Source organism: Dromaius novaehollandiae, chromosome 1, assembly GCF_036370855.1.
Source record: "Dromaius novaehollandiae isolate bDroNov1 chromosome 1, bDroNov1.hap1, whole genome shotgun sequence".
NCBI lineage: Eukaryota > Metazoa > Chordata > Aves > Casuariiformes > Dromaiidae > Dromaius > Dromaius novaehollandiae.
In genome coordinates, this window is record NC_088098.1 from 185,588,280 (window position 1) to 185,606,114 (window position 17,835).

At 37.5% G+C, this 17,835-nt stretch overlaps 1 protein-coding gene across 3 annotated transcripts in view; it reads left to right on the plus strand.

Moving 5' to 3' along the window:
• DGKH (diacylglycerol kinase eta) overlaps nt 1-17,835 on the plus strand; it is a 168,982-nt gene that overhangs the window by 92,429 nt on the left and 58,718 nt on the right. For all 3 annotated transcript variants that reach the window (XM_064504820.1, XM_064504818.1, XM_064504819.1), the window contains exons 4-6: nt 8,625-8,729; nt 9,051-9,183; nt 16,658-16,764. In XM_064504820.1, coding sequence (XP_064360890.1) covers nt 8,625-8,729; nt 9,051-9,183; nt 16,658-16,764 — 345 coding nt within the window. The remainder of the gene's footprint in view (nt 1-8,624; nt 8,730-9,050; nt 9,184-16,657; nt 16,765-17,835) is intronic.

Sequence of the window (17,835 nt, forward strand, 5' to 3'; positions counted from 1 at the left end):
GTACAGAAGCCATCCCATCTGACAGACACAATGATCTTTGTGAATCGGGCACTAAGTGTGTAGTATTAAAAAGTAACATAGTTAAGAAAAGTTTATGTAAGAACTTCAAAGAAATGTGCAGGCATTGCACTATACCTAGCAGTTTCCAGTTTACATTTGCAAGAATGGTTTATTGTTTTTATTATATTTAAATACTGATTTAAGAGGAGTTCTTCAATCCAGATTCATGAAACTTTCCAACTCTGGTTCTTGTAACTGTCTTGTTATAAGACTTTTGTATATTTCAGAAGGAATAATACTTTTCTTTTAGCAGTAGGTTGCTGTTAGACACATGAGGTCAAATTTGAGGTACTGTTGATTTCTGACAAAGTAATCATTGCTGGTCACTGTCTTGATCTGTTTTACTTGTTTAGGCTGGGCATGTTGCAACTGGATTTTGTTTTGGCTACATGACATATTAAATAGAGTTGCCCTGTAACTTAGCTTGGAAGGGACCTCCGGAGTCATCTGGTCCACCACCCCCTCACAGAAGGCCAGCTTAGCTCAGGTTGTTCAGGGCTGTGTCTCATTGAGTTTTGACCATCTCTAAGGATGGAGAAGCCACAGTCCTGGCAACCTCATCCAAGCCTGCACATCTGTCTCTCAGCTCATGTAGCTAAATCAGTGCTTTACGGTCTTTAATCAGTATATCCTTTGGGCTGGCAAACTATTAAAAATTTTTAACACATTGAAAAATTTTAATTGCTTGGGAGGCAAAAAGTGTTGAAAGCCACTGCTATAGATGCTACCATATTTAGGTAAACAGGATTTTGCTTATATTCTTCAGAAATAAACAGAATGACATCAAGAAACTGAGATTTCTTTCACTGGAAACAGTTCAAGAGAGCTTAAATATTGGCCAAAAAAAAAACCCCAAAACAAGACCCTACCAGACTATCAGAACAAGGTGAGAGTGGTGATTTTGTGTTCTTGTTGAATTAAGATGGAATGAGGCAGGTACTTGCTGAAGCTAGAAACAAATTAAAGGAATTAAACAAGACCAGAAGAAATTAACAAATTTAAAAGAAAAGCTGAAGGCTTCATAGAAAAAATTAAATCAACATCTAAGAGTGCATACTCTAAAGAAAGTGATTGCATTGGAATACAAACACAGAGGCTTTGCCACTGTTCACTGTTACTTATCCTGCTTAACTGATGCAAGAAAGCAACTGTTGTCACCTTTTACTTTTATTACGAGCTTAGCACTTCAATCTAAAGTAAAAACAACCTCAACACTGTCCAAGAAAGCATGGTGTGCCAACCCCCCTGAATTGGCAGAAGCATACACAGCATCGCTCGCAAACTGAAACGTTTCTTGAGCATGCCTGTCCAGAAACAGAAGCAGACTCGGACCAAAACCCTAATGGGGAGCTGGGAGAGGAAATTTTTCGTGTAAGTGCTGGCTGAAAAGAACTCCCAGATTTTTGGGCAAAGAAACCATCTCGTGTTGTTTTTCCTGCTGGATTTTTGTAGTATGCCCCAATATATTCAACCAGGAATACCTGGTTCTGTTATCTGCCTTACTACTGAAGGATCACAGTCCCTCAAAGTCTATTGTGCTTGCCTGCTGGATTCAGCCAAGGCTTTGTGGTAGAGCTATCCCACTTTTGGAGTCTCTACCAGCAAAGGTTTTTCTTTTAAGTTCAGTGGAGAAAAGTGCATATATGACAGAGGGTATGTGTGATGTGTGTTGTGATCTTTTAAGAAGATGGGGTGAGAGGGAACACTGAAAGCAGAGAGAGATTACTCCTTTTCTTGAAAAGCTACTGAGCCTGCTCTGGGCAGAGCAGACTGCAGAAATGAGAGGACCTGTCGGGCATGTCTCCCACGCTGCCGCAGGGAGTTGGCAGCTCCTTCTCCTGGGGGAGAGACTGCAGAGAGGGGTGGGGGCAGACGGTTAGGCCCCAAAGGGACTGGGGAGGGACCAGGAGGGATGGGGCAGTTCACTGCTAGTCAGAAACTCAGAGTTAAGGAAAATCAAGCCTGAACCTGCTTGGAGAGGATACTGTGGGGAAGAGTGAGAGCTGTGTATAAACCTTTTTATTTCTACTCTTTTTTTACCTAGGCTTTGAGTGCTCTCTATTTGTAGAGCTTTGTTCCTATTTTTTGATTTTTTTAAATAATCAAAGAAGTGTGGTTTTGACTTTGGGAGCTTCCTATAGAAGACCTACGCAGATCCACCAGAAAACTCTGGCTGATGAGATCCCACCATGGCTAGTCTAAATCATGCCGAAAGTCTAAGGGGGATGGGTCTCACCCTATATCTTGATGCTCTGAAATTGAGAGGTTTTTGGCTATTGTTTAGTTTCCTCCTTTAGATTCTTGTTTAGTTTCCTCCTTCCTTGGGGATTCGAGAATACAAGGACCTATGCCTAACAGTTGGAGATGTACTGCAGTGCTTAAGCAGAAGAGAATCATCATACATCAGAAGCAGAGTAGTATTGTTGAGTTTCATCCACACTTTTGTCGCTCTTAGCTGTCTGTTCCTAGCTTCTGGGCTACGGCGTGCTGGCGTGTGGGAGTTGCTGTGTGGGACTAACCCTTTCCTTCCCCCTCCTAAGAGGAGTTCTTATAACGGCAATGAAAACCACACATTATTTCATTACCTGTGAGATTGGCAACAGTGAAATAGCAGAAAGCCTGCAAGAGGAGGGAAGTAACATTTAGTGGAGCAGAGAAAACTAATTGGTCTGATTATAAATTCTGTATTGTACTCAGGCAAATATAATAGCCATTTATTACTTGCTTTGCTTTTAAATCATCAGCTCCCTTTGTGTGGTATTTTATATGTTTGCCTGGCTCTGCTCAACTTGAAAAATAATTCTGACAATTCACCATAAAGCCTTGAATACATCTTTGGTAATGACAGCACTATATAGCTAGTTTAGTATCCTTAATCCAAAGAAACTAGGGTACTGTAGAAAGCTTTCCAGCTGTTACCGTTGTGATTTTTGAAGACAGGTTCTGGTAGATACGGGTGCACCAATGGCCCCAGCTGTCTGTTCCCACCCCTCTGATGGTGGTGCCCACCTCAGCAGAAGAAAACACTAGCATTTTTACTTCCTATTCCATAGTATTCATATGTACTCACCTTCATGGAGACTGGGAGATAAATCTTGTAGAGCAGGGAAATGTCAAAGCATTAAATCGTTCACATTCGTGCCACAGGCATCGAGCGTTGTCCCTATGAAGAAAGTGGAGTGCGCTCTCTCTCTTGATACCACCCTCTCTTCAATAGTTCTAGAAAGATATTTTAAAAATACCTCTTCAAAGAACAAGAAAACCATTTCCTCACCCGTTGCTTATTGTAAGTGATGTTTATGCATTACTAAACCAATTCAGGATCTGCCATACACAGTGCTATTAGTGTAATGCCTGATAATAATTTAGAGCAACATAAGGTGCTTTAATGCAAATATCATATTACAGGAAGTTGGGTGATTTACAGTTGCTACTGTAGTGCTGCTGAGATGTAGAGCATTATTTTCTTGGTTAGCAAATGTAATGTGTGCATTTTTTTTTTTGAGTTGATATTTCAGCTTTGTTTTTGATGTCAGATTAGAATATCATTCAGCATGCCTGAAATGTCAATTTTTCCAAATAATTAATGCAGTTTTTTTAGTGGAGAATTTGTGCTATTATGGTCATTCATGGGTGAAGCCATAAGAATCTGGTTTGATATAGTTACAGTGAGAAGGGAAGGAGAAAATTCATATTCCAGAAGATCCACAAAGGAGCTGCCATTTTACTGAATTGTTGACCACATTATTTTTGCAGTATTACACCACCATTTTCTCTTTGGGAAAGTATAAATATTCTAGACAGTAGTTAATAGAAGAGTTAGTTGATGTACCTGTCAATAAGTGCTACAGTCTAACAAAGACTAATCAGTTTACTTGGAATACCCTGACATTAATTTATAGATAACTTATATTTTATTGATTCGATGGTAAAATGAACAGTGACTATTGGAAAAGAGATTATATATTTTACTTCATAAATATGTGAGGGGAGATGTTTATAGCAGTATCTTTATTCCTGTGTTGCAATTATGAGAATGACTCTGAAGGCATTTCACACTACCAGTTGGTAAGTACCTACCTCAGCTGCCTAAACTGACAGCATATAGAGTGCATGGAAGAGAGAGGGACTCCCTCAGAAGGGAACCCAGAGCAGTAGCCACCAAGTTTTGGGAACTGTTCCTCTTAATGTATTTCTATCATGTTAAAATTTTTATTTTAACAAAGTAAATCATGGGATTACTGGGCAAAGCCTGGATTTTTATTTTATTTTACAGTTCTTAAGTCTAAACCCATTGCGTTGAAGGCTATGTAGAACTGCGTTGAAGTTTGCCCCTTTGAAAGCAAAAGGTGCTTTCAAATTTCCTTTGGATTTAATGGCAATTTTATTTCCTTTGAAAGGGCCTTGACAGGTGTTGTTTGAAAGAAAAGTTGCAGTAGTATCCCAAAACTTGACTGAGTAGTTTTCACTGAAGTCATTCCTTTTTTCTTTTTTTTCTTTTTTAATTTTTTTTACGTACACAGAAGAGCATATGTGAGTATGTGTATGTTTTTAGATGATGAGTTAACCCAGTATCAACATATGTGAAAAATCCCAATGTATGGCAAGACCTATATGGCAGCAGACTGAAGAATGTGCTCTTGTTCTCTCCTTTATTCCACACTCAAAAGCCTCTTGTTTTCCTGAATAAAACATGAACATTGTCACAATAATAGGCCATTTTTCTTCCTATCCAGATATTCTTTATTCCATCTGATGTCTTAGCACTTGCACTGTTTCCCTTCAACTTTAAATGCTGCACAGTCATTCCCTATGCTTACTGCATTAAAAGTGTTGTCTCTTCCCACTACCTCAATTTCATTACTTTCCAAGATACTGCAGTATCTGGCTTTGGTAACTCTCTCCTCCAAAATCAGCAATGACTTCTTCCTGGCTATTTGACAAGGGTGAAAATTTTCAAAGTAACTTAATCTTCTAAATTAAATTTGTTTGATTTATTCATTTTTAAGGCCTTTCATCTGTGTTCATCCTTCTCGATTTGTCTACTGCTTTGTCAGTATGTGAACGATTACCACCTGAGTTTCTCTGAGATTTAAGAGCGGGAGTTTTCTTGTTCTCATGTTACTTCTTCAACTGCGCTTCCAGTGTTTCCTCTGGCACTACTTTTGTCACTGAATCAAACAATTTCTTTATATCTGTTGAGACCTTGGTGTATCGAGGGATATATAAATGATAACATTTGGAGCTGGTTAACCAAGAGAAAAGATAATATGGAATAAGACAATAGAAGATAAAATACTGCCTACGGGATTTTGAATATGGCTGCACGCAGTGAGATGACGTTACTAGTAAAGTCCAGATATGTATGGCTAGAACTAGCTTTAAAGGCGATTAAAGCTATTTTACTATTATGTCCGCATATGTTTTTAACTATCTTTAATAAATACCACTTAAGTTAGTTTTTCATAACTTTCTTTGAGCATCCATAAGAAAGTATGCCTTCTGTGCAAATGCAAATGAGAAGGTGTATGAAATCATTCTGAATTTGGGATGAGCAAGAACAGCTATACTGAGTTAGAGCGAAGCTTATAAAGACATACTGAATCAGAGTAATATACTATGTTATATTTGGTCATGAACAACAGCAGATACTCCTGAAAGGAGTATAAGAAACAGGGCAGGTACAGTGATCCTTCCTCTTGCATAACTTCCAAGCATTCAGTAATTAGTGGGTCTTAAGGACTTACTAAGCTGAAGGTCAGGGATACTTTCTTTGATAGTATGCATCTACTTTTGATGAATTTGTCAAATCCCTTTTTAGACATTTATACTTCTAGTGTCCTGAACATCCTTTGGGAATAAGTTTCAAATCTTAATGAGGTGTTACTTAAACAAAAAGAGCTGTTTGGGTTCTTTTTGCTAATCATTCCCTTTGCTCACTGAGTTCTTAATGTTATGTGAAATACCTAACAAATAGTGAGACTGTATCTTCTCCGTAATTTTTTAGACATTAAAATGAAAGGGAATTTAAATGGACTACTTAGCTTCTCTTTTTTTTTTTGAAGAAAGAATCCAAGTATAGTCAGTGTTTTTTGCATATAATGCATTTTGTCTTTTTTGATATAGCATGTTCCTTCCTGAAGTTTGTTGTTTAGAAATATGCAAATCAAGGAGAATATGTAGATTAATCATCATCGTATGTGCTCTGTATACAAATATATTCGAGTCTTCTGACTTTCCACTTCATTTTTATAGCACTAATAATAATTTGTCCTCCATTTATGTGATCATTAGTATATAACTTAATGACCCTTAGATTTTTGAAATTTCTCTGAACAAATACTTAATAAAAACTTAGGATATAGGAATTTCTGGTATGTTTATATGCAACAGTATATTCATTAGCAACGTTTGGTGGTGTGATTTTGTTGTTAACACATGGATGGGTGGTACCTTTTGAGATGTTCTTTGATGTCCCATCTGGGTTATAGCTGCTGCTCCAGGTCGTCTGATCCTCTGTCTTATCTGTCAACCCTGGGCTGATGCTTTGGGTACCACGGGACATCGCAGGTGGCACTAGAGAACTGCATTTGAGCCACTGAACCAAGGTCTTGATTTGGGGGGTAAGGGAGAGCGAAGGGTGGCACGCGGGTGATTTCTGTGATCAGAAGTATTAAAGATGTGAGTAACATGAATAAATATTACTTGGAAAGACCAAGATTTCAAGTCTAGAGCAACAAATGCAGCTGTTGTTGCTTAAGGGCGTTTCACAACACCTGGCTACTGGTTAGAATCAGTAATGAACATGCGGGACGGACTGACATGAATCGTAGAGTTTTCGGTGGACTTCTGATTTAATCTGTATTATGATGTCATGCTATATGATTGGAAATAGTTTGGTGGGCGTATTTGCACAAATAAGGTCTCCGAGTCAACTGAAACCTGGAAATTCCTGGAGAATGCTGATTATTATTGGAGCCAGGGTTATATTATGATTTAATGGCTTTTCTGGGCTTCATTTGATGACCTGGCCTAGAAAAACATTTTGAAGTAATAAAGCATCTGTTTGGCTCCAGACTGCGGAGAGAAACATTGCTCTTTGCATTAACTGTTCTTTAGGAAGAGTCGTGGATAGCTACTAATAAACCTTATTAAAAAGCTTAGGCAAGATTGAAGGATGTAGAAAACAGAGAGAAACCATTCCAGTCCATGTGAAGTGCCTACATCTTAAAAAAGAAAGAAAGAAAAAAAAAGCCCGAAGGGCTTTTGCCTCTCTTCCATGTGACTTGCAGCCTGCTGCACTTCAGTTACGTTGCCTCTGAGATATGTTAAAGTGCAGCTCAGTCAGTTTAATGAAGAAGTGGGTAGGACAAATCAAGACTAAAGACTATTTCCAGTGGAGATTGGGTAAGTAAATGTAGATGTAGATAAGTGATTGTTAATATTGTACAAATGTTACAATATCTAGCCTGTAGCATTTAAAACAATACTCAGAACAGACATTTTTTGGTGGTCTAATCTTTGTTTTGTTTAAGTAATTTGCAAGTGTGGGTGGTACATAATATGCAGTGGATTTATGTCTAAGACTTATAGAGGATTTAGTTTTATTTTTTCAGACTTCATACAACAAAACAAATAACTTTTCTTTTGATTTTATGTACTTATTTTGTTTTAAATCCCTAGCTTTGGAAGTAACTGCTTTGTCTATTTTAGTGCAGTGCTCAAAATAATTTCAGTGGGAGTTAGCTGATAGTTTCTGGTGCCTTACTGTTATTTTAATTATTTCTCTACTGGTGAGGGAAAAGGGGAAAACAGCTTATACTCTGACCCTCCAAGATACAGCATTTTCAGATTTCTAGGGTCAGAAATTCAGACTGCTTAAAGCTCTCCCAGCATCAACTTGTTCCAAGAATTCATTCAACCATTCGAGAAGGACTGTAGGATATGATTTCAGCTATTTGCTTTTGTTCTTTGTGTCTTTTTATAAAGCTTTTATATTTGTTCCTATATTAACTTTTATATAGAATGTTTTGTTTAAAATTGATATATGTTTAAATTTATGTAAATTTAATATCAACATACAAGATAGAGAAATATGATGAAAGCTTTTTTTCCTTTTCGACTTCGAGGCTTTTGTTTATCAGTATGATTTGTTTTTGTCTCCAGCAATTTGAATGGACCTTGCAGCTGCTATAATGCTGTTACAAAATAGGATTGAAATCTTCATCAATTAATAATTTCTAGAAAGGTTGTTTTAACAATTTCAGAGCTTTCCATCTGAGTGTTCAAATCTCAGTGCATAGACAAAGAGCTGAGGAGTCATGATCGACATACATTGTAAAAACCTGTATCAAAGCCTGATACAAATTTTAGGAACTGAAGAAGGAGAAGCAAACTCTTTTTTGGTAGTCTGTTGAAGAAAATAATAATTTTTAAGCATTTAATATCCTGTGATCTAGGGTGTGTCTTTCGTTTACATCATCCTGGAGGAAAAATGCTATCAGATATTCTATTCTATAATGATTTCCACTGTCTGGAATCATCACAATGCACATCTTTTTCAGATAATCACTCCGTTCAGGAGGCTAATATTGTGTGCCGAGAACAGAAAAGAAATGGAGGACTGGATAAGCTCTCTGAAGTCTGTACAGTCTAGAGAACACTATGAGGTAAGTTAATATCCCTGTTAGTATAACCTGCTCAAAAGACCAAGCTACAGGACACAGAACTGGAGTAGTTTAGCCCTTTTTAGCATGGAATGTGTATTTAAAGTTGAAACCTAGCTTCGTGTTAAGAACTTTACTAGCCAAATGACAGTTTATTACGATAATTTTGTTCAGAAGCTTGGAGGGAAAGCAAGCTGAAACTTCCTTTGAACTTGCTTTTCCTGAGCATTGCACTGTCCCCAGTTATATGGAAACCCTCGATAATTTCAGTCACTGTAGCTGTGTTCTGTACTTGCAAATTTGTCTTAACTTCTCCTTTACTAGACCGCACAGTTTAATGTGGAACATTTCTCAGGGATGCATAACTGGTACGCCTGCTCCCATGCCCGACCTACCTTCTGTAACGTGTGTAGGGAGAGCCTCTCTGGAGTCACCTCTCACGGCCTGTCTTGTGAAGGTAAAATTAGTGCTTTTTCCCCTCTGTTTATAATGCTTTGCAAGTTGACAAATTACTGAAAGTTTAGGACAGGTAATGATTCTGCAAATAACGAGTAAGAGAGAAAACAGAAGGAAAAATCTATTTGGTAGAGTGACTGCTAGTGACGTGGCTCACATTCCTCATGCTCTGGATGCCTGTTCCTCACTCATTTCAGTAAAATGGTCCCTCCTGCTGCAGCTACCACTTTGGAAAGTGCTTGCCTGGCTGGAAAGTTTGCAAGAAAAGATAGGATTTCTTTGATTTGCACTTGAAAAATGCAGATGTGAAACAGAATAGTCTTACTGATTTGCAGAATCAACATGCCCCAGAAAAAATTATAATGGTTGTTTCTGCTCCAAATCTATAAAAATTATTAACTTTATAGTGCTGTGGCCTTTCCCTTTCCAATTATGGTTTGCTCTGCTGCTCTCTTGCTCGTTGTGCAGTACAGGCTGTGAGGGCAGATGTATAGCTTTTAAAATACATTTAAGGGATAGAGATGTAGATGCCTTTGCATTTTCACACTTAAATAGATAATAACCAACAGAAACAAAAAGGAGATGTGCCTAAAGCTTCAGCACTAAGCTTATCTAGGAAAAGATCAAGCAGATATCTATGATAAATCTGAAACACTCAGTTTTAATGTACTTATTTTCTACTGTAAGTTCTGTGAAAAAGCAGTAACAAGTCTGCTTGTGTTAGAATCCAGCAGAAAATTAAACATTGTTGTGGTATTATGGTATGTATGAAACTCAGAGGCAAGTTTGGGTGGCACTTTCACACTTATATATTAATAATTTAACTACAAAATAGTTAACTGCCCAGAAAAGTTACTGTTACTTAGACCCTTCAAAACTTGGTTTTTGGATGTATGTTACCTGACTGCAATTGCATTTATATTGCTGATGCTGTTATAATACTTAAGGTATATGCATAATATGGACTAGGGAAACTGTACTAAAGGAAACATTAACCTACTGTCCTGAATTGTCCATGCTTTTAAGGCAGCTAATGGTGCAATTGTGAAGAAATGGAATGAACCTGTTTCACAGAAATTAGATATAACACAGTTACTTCCAGCTTCTCTAGTATATGCTTTCCACTGTCTATAAGTCACTCAGACCATTTTAAGGCAATTAGGGTATTTTCAATGTCTGATATTGGCAAATGTAGTAACAGATGCTTAACTAAAATACAGTTATATTGCCAGAGCTTCTTTTCTTTCATACTGTATTTAACCTTTTAAGGTAATATTATATCTATTTTAAAAGGTTGCTTAGCAAGAGTTATTCCTGTAAGATTATCTGTGTTAATGATTTTAGTTCATTTATCAAAATCATTTAGTTCATGATTTTTTCAATATCTTGTCTTGCTTCTAAGTGTGGTTTTAATTTCTAAGAAGCTGGCATTAACTTTACATTAAGGAAGTTTCCTCTATTTCCAGTTTTGTACTTTGTCACCTTTCTGCATTATGTATTAGAAACTAATGATGTATTTATCCAGATTTGTGATGCTAGTTGATCTTTCAGCAATTTTTACGTGTGACTCTTAATGGTAGATTGGATTTTCTTCTTCTGTTCTTCAATCTCATAAACATACAGGACTTGGGTTGGTTTAGGTGTGGATATTCCTTTATCTGTTAATAATTTACCTCCTCTCTTGAAGCATATATGTGTGTGTGTGTGTGTGTGTGTATACACATAATATATATGAGGACCTTAACTACTTATCTAATCTGACTCAGTTGAAGGTTGATTCTTTAAGTGAAATACTCATACTTTGTACCTTGATTCTGTATGCCTGTAAAAGCCCTTGTTAAACCTCCTTAATTTCTTCATATAACAAGTGTATTTTGGTTTGATACTACTTGTTTGTATGAAATTCTTGTGTGATTGAATTCATACCTTGTTGCTTCTCTCATGTGCACTTCAAATATGTTTTCACTATCTATTCCTTGACTTATACTGTGTTAGCAATACAGAGATTTTGAAGAGACAGCATAGTAGGTGTGGAGTCTGAAGATTCCCCAGACATCTTCTGTTCCACTTTTGCTCATTGCATCTTTAAAAAACCTGTTTAAATATTCATGCCTGACATCTGAAGCCTCGAGTACTCCTTTACGCTGGGAATCCATTTATATCTATATTAAATTCAATTATTTGTATGGTCGTTGAACCCAGGCTTCCCTATTATCTCATGTATTGGTGGGATGATGCTTCTCAGTAGACAGTGCAACTCTTCCTCCTTTCAGAGGATCAGATTACTGGCATGCCAAGTTCTCTTGAAAGTAGCTTAGGTTCTTTGTGCTCTTGGTGGTCTGATTCTTGACTATTATCTGTAGATAAAAATAAAAATAAATCCCATGGCTGATATTTTGCGGCTAACAATGCTTTAGAACATCAGTCCTTTAATGTTTCATTCTCTTCCACCTGCTGGTATCCAGCAGCTCTACCCAACTGTTTTTTAGCCTGATTGTACAAGCCTCATTTCCTCTGGAAATAAGGTAGGTTGCGGGTCTGCCTATTTTCTTCAGGGCCCTTTCCTCCCAGTAACTTTCAGCAAATGTTGAACAAATTAAATGCAGGCCACCCTGAACATACTCCTTAAGTTTTGTGGAAGCCAGCATAGAAGATGAGTGTGTTATCACCTTCATTAGGGAAAACAGTATAGCAGGAACTTGCATCTTATTAGATGTCAAAGAATCAGTGTGAAGGTAAAACAAGAGAAGTAAATTGGTATCAAACCACACTTCATTCTTTGTACTGTTGAAAGAAATACTTGACTTCTTAAAAATTTAATTGTACGTTCCTTTGAGATACAATGCTGTTCCTCCCACTAGTTCTTCCTTTTATGTCTTCTTCAAATATACTATGCTTTTCAAGTGCTGTCCCAACTAAGTATGTTGTGCTAATAAATAAATGTTTTCCTCTAGCTAGTCCTAAAGGACTGATCTCCCCTGCACTCATCTGCAGTCTTTACTAGGACAGAGAAATTATATTTTCTGCCTTCTTTTGGAAATTGTTCCAAGCTATTTGAATCAAGTCAGGCTTTTGTTCCTTATTCTCCTCAAATGTCTCTCTTATTCAGTGTTTCGTTTACCGTATGCTCAGGAGTGTGAGGTTATCAGATTATCACAGGGATATGTGGGATGTTTAGACAAAGAAACCTAAAAATCTGTAGATTGTTATCTAAATCTTACAAATCTCATTAGCCTCAGTTACTCTGGATTAATAAAGCGTTTCTGTCCAAGTCATTGCCAGTGGAACACTGTCTTTATGATTATTCACGAGCCATTTCTCTATGTAGTGTTTTCGTTATCAAATGTACCTCGTAAGCTGAATAATGCAATGCAGATGAGATGCTTCGTGTGTGTCATTCATCATAGTAGAAAGCAATGTTGAAAGAACACTTTAAGAGCATGGAGTCAGGCAATAAGAAAACACCAGGAATAAATTGCTTCTACAAATGGATCTTGGTCCATTGTGCACCTGATCTTTTTCCATTACAGTTGTTTTTTTTTCCCCCCAGAGAACCCTCATCATCTTACTCACTGCACAGAACCTTGCGTAAGCAATGGTTGGGTAGTCACTGTCTCCAGGACTTTTGCCACGTTTTCTGCAAAAGCTGGAAAGTGAATTGTGAATGAAGTAGCTGGGAAGAGAGAGGATGGCTCACAGTTAACGGATTAAAGGCTGTAACAAAAAGCTGTGTGCAGACTTTGTATCTAATTGTAGCCCTATGTGATCCTGGGGAAATCACTTAAATTGGATTTTTCATCCAATTTTTAGTTGTGTATTTTTTATTTTCTGGGCACCTAATTTGATGACCTGAGGTCTATATCACAAAGATGCGGAGTATTCAATAACTGCAAAAAAACCAATTAAAGCTGTGTTTTGAAGACACTGATACTTTGAAGACACATCATACTGAAAAGTCAGGCCTCCATTGTCTTTTTAACCCCTACAGTTGGTGGGCAACATTGTTTTTAATTTCTCTATGCTTCAGTTACCCTTTCTGTAAATGAGAATAAAAGCAAACCCTTATCATGGCAGTACACTGTGAAAGTTAACATGAGTTTTTTAAGCACTCAAAAGTTTTAGTGGTGAGCGCAGTAAAAAAGCCCAGGAGGAAATGAACAATTGTGTCTTAAAAGCAGTATTTGATTAGCTTATGGTAAATAAAGCAAATACCTGTTGAAAATCAGTAGGTATCAGAGTACTGCACAGCTGCATACTTACCAAGAATCATCCATCCCATGTGGTGAATCAGGGTCTTGTTAAAAAAAAGCGTGTGATCATATAACTGAAGGCTTCCCAGCTGCCTAAGGAAGAAGCTATATTAGGGTTGCACGAGTAACCAAACTTTGTAGTACTTGACTTCGTAATGTAAATATTCTTTTAATGTACTGTGTGTAATATTAAATTATCTTACAAAGTTATGTATTTTCAAGAAAATAGTGAAAGCTAACAAGCAGCTACAGAATTTTATCTTTTATAGCATCACTAGCATAGGCTTCAAATTGGAGTGAAGCTAGATTGCTGTTTTCATGTCAGTCTGTCACCATGTTTTCACTGTGGCTTGTGAATCCTGCCTGCAAGAATAATCGTGGAAACAAAACAGCAGGTTTCATGGAATCCCCCAAGATAAATCCTTCTATCTCAACACCTTAAACTGTAGATACAGGCTCAGGAATCTTCAGATCAGTTTCAAAACTTTCTCTTTGGCCTTTGAGGTTGGAAAAGAACCGTCTGAGCTGGCAGCTATTCTTTGAAGAATGCAGAAAAAATCATCAGAAAATTGATGGTAGAGTGGTAAGTTTGCCAGGACACTCAATATTTCTTCCCAGTGCAGCTGAGTTAATTAATGGGTAGGTGTAGAATAAATGGCCTTTGAGACAAAAGGGTTTTATAACAAAGATGTATATTTTCAGCGTAAGAGGTCCTATGATAATATTCAGTAATGTTGACTTTACTTCATTATAGATAATAATGGCTGTAGATTTAATCACCGTGTCTGACAACAGATGTTGGTGCAACTGTGACAACTGTTTGCTAATTAAATGGTTTGCTTGATTGACTTTCAAAGAGACTTGTTTCATATGCCAGTTAGAACTATTTACACAGGAAATTAAACTTTTAAAAATTGCTCTATGAATAGCCTAGTTTTGGATTGGCTATTTTTTTTTCTTTTTGTCATCTCTTAACTTTCGTTGGCAAAGTAGTGGCAATTGATATTTAGCCTTATGTCTGCATGTTTCTGAAAGATTTCCGGTATCAGACTGATTCATGAATGGAGTGTAATATCATTTGAGATAAAAAGCTGGAGGGCAATAGAAAGTAAAGTTGAGAGTTGGTTAAAATTTCCCTTTTTTATACTCTTGTCTTCCATGCTGCTATTTATTTTGTGACTTTGAGACACCTCATTATAAAAGCCTTAAAGTCCCATCCATGTCTTACCATCCTTGTTTCTGACAATGTTTAATGCTTGAAATAACATGAATTATTGTTTGGTGATGGTTGGGTTGCAGGGGGGCACCTACAGAAAGTCTGAACTGAGATTGGGTAGATTATATTGTGCCCATAAAGCAAATATTAGCTGTTGCTTGTCAGGATACTATCAATGGTGTGCATTGCTGAAACTCTACAGATCCTTGGTTTGAACTCGTGAGTTGTAGCCTTGCCTTATTGGGACAGCAGAGGTTGAATCCAAAGCCCTGAGATCTAATTCAATGGTAGCCCAGTAGGATTTGAAAATTCCCTTACTTTCCTATGCCTGTTTATTGTCCAATCTCTTAGTCATTCGGAATTTTCTACCATCCCTCACTGCCGATTTGTGACAGTTTGGCCTGCACAGCAAAGATGAATGTGTCATTTCTGGGTACGAGGCTGTATTGTACAGCGTCTCTTCTCCAAAACATTCAGGTGGCAAAACTGCTCGGGGCCCAACATGTTTGAAAATGCAGCCTCTGCTTCTGTGCTGCACTGGGAGCCGAGTTCTTTTAGAACCAGTTTATAGTGGCAAACACGCAAAAACATGATGCTGAGCTATTTTGAAAATGTGAGCCTATCATGTCCGCTGAGGAAGACGGGATATTTGCACACTTGGGGCCTATGAATGCGACTTGTTGAAGTGACCAGGGGAGTTTCCGTAAAGCAACAACCCCCCTTTTTCTGTTTGCTTCTCTTTGAGCTAAGCGTATACTTTCACACGTTTCCCAGAGGAGGGACAACTGACTGTTTTCAAACTCAGATGTGGCTTGCTTAATCTGCATTCGCCTTTATCTGGCAATGGATCTGTGGAATTAAATTGAGAAATTTATGATTCACAAGACCTTTTGTACCATGGCTTAATGTCTTTAATGGTGGACAAGTGATGGGCCAAAGTTTTTGATCGCTTCCTGTCAAATACTTGTTTGAAAAAAGACTACTACTTTTGGTCTGCTGGCTAGTTCTCATAAACCTTTAATGCTCTATGCCAAAATAATTTATGTAATGCACTTTAAATAGAATGATCTCATACACTGCCAGTAACATAAATACTCACAGTTGTATGCATGAGTCTTTCAGGTATAGTATGGTATCATTAACTAGTCATACTAATTAAGTTGAACAAAATACAGTTATTAGATTGTCAAAATGTCTGCCTGGGTTAGATGTCTGTACTAAATATTACAATTAGTGTATTTCTGTATAAATAGTCCAGTAAGAAGTCAGGCGCTTCCTCATGTCATGTAACCTCTTGGAAAATATCGTAACCACCAGTCTCCTGAGTAGACATATCGCCACCTAATCCTTCATTTTCGCAGCTTCTAGGAAAACAGGCACAGTGGTGTGCCCCAGAAGGATTCCTTAGCCCAAGAAAGAAGCAGAGCTCCTGAAGCACAATTCTTCTCAGAAACACCCTCCCACGACCTCCTGTAAAATCAAACTGGCTATCTCAGTTGTGTCTCAGGAGGAAGAGAGAGGGCAAAAGCCTAATTAAAGGTATATTAGTACCTTGCATTGCACCTGAAAAATGGGGACAAATGTGAATTTGAGGACAGCCATAATGAGGTCCACAGCTAAGCAAACGAAACAGCTGCTGAATTTTCTAATCATTTTTCTATCAGAGTCCCTTAGGCTGGTACTCTTAAGTCAACTCTAAGGTGACAGAGATCCTCCAGTCTTGAATGTTTGTGACTGTTGAACTCTTTCCAAGGATAGATGGAAAACTATTAAGTCCGCATATAGTTTCTGTTATCCCTAAACCCAGTCTAGGGAGTTAAAGCTGGAATGATTATAAACTCGGATTTTTGTTTTTGTTGGTTTGTGTCGTGTGTGCAACACAAAGTGGACATGTACTTGACTGCTTCATGAAATAGCTGTATTTGATTTTTTTTTTGATTTTTTTTTTTAAGATCCGTGTCATAGAAATATAACAAATAACATAGTGTACATTTATGTGTGCCTTACAGTGTGTAAGTTTAAAGCACATAAAAGATGTGCTGTCAGAGCAACAAATAACTGCAAGTGGACTACATTAGCCTCAATTGGAAAAGATATAATTGAAGATGAAGATGGTGTAAGTATTACTCATATTTACAGTTTTTTCCGGTAGCTGTTTCTTCCTTATGGGGAAAAAAAAAAGGCTAAGCATAGAAATGTTGTCATTTGACCCATTAAAATTAATGGTAGGCGGCTGTATTTCTAAACACTTTTCAAAGCTTGGCATGATACTTAGAACAAAAGTTGTATTCCTCTCTTATGAGACAAGTTTGATATCTGTGGGTATGAGAATGTAGCTGTGTTACAAGATTTTAAAGACCACATGCAGAGAAACTCTGAGGCTGGAGAATTGCTCAGAGAAGTTCCTACTGCTCCTGAGCAAAGGTGGTATTTTTATACTGTTGTTACGCTGTTTTGGCAATCTATTTTGTGTCCTTCGTACTGATGGTTCCTCCCCAGGAGGCCTGTTCGGAATTCACTGACATATGGAAGGCTTTTTACTGATGAAAGCAAGAATTTTAAAATTAGAAGAAGAAACAGCAAAAGTTTTTCAGAGGCTTATTCTGATAGATGGGTATTTTTACAAACACAACCATGCACATGCCACTGGAACGAAACTTTTCCTTAGAAGGTTAGTCCTAAATTGCACAAATATTAATGTAATTTCATCTCTACATAGAGTTATGCATCTTATTACTGGGACAGAAAGTGTGTTGAGTTAAGCTTTGCGTTGAGTTTAGGGGCTGCTTTATAGAGCTGTGACTTGACGTTCATGGTGCCTGAGAGGGATGACTAAAGCCCCTGAGGTATTCTGCTGTCTTGCCGGTTCTTCTGAATTGTAGTGTTTTTAGTTGGTTTGTGACATGTATGCAACATTAAGTGAATGAGTACTTATATGCTTTATGGAGACTATAGATTTGAGTGACTTGTTCTCTTCTGGTTAGTTACTAACATTGTATCAAGAACAGTTGAATAAGATGTATGTTACTATTTCAGTAGTCATATTTCTCCATAGCATATGAAACAGCACCACAGTCCACATTCATAGCAGTTGCTTTGTGAGAATCAGTGTTACTTACCGAGTCTGCCATATAGGGGCAAGAAGTTTTGCTAAAAGGGTAGAGCTATGGGAAGTATTTTAAATCCA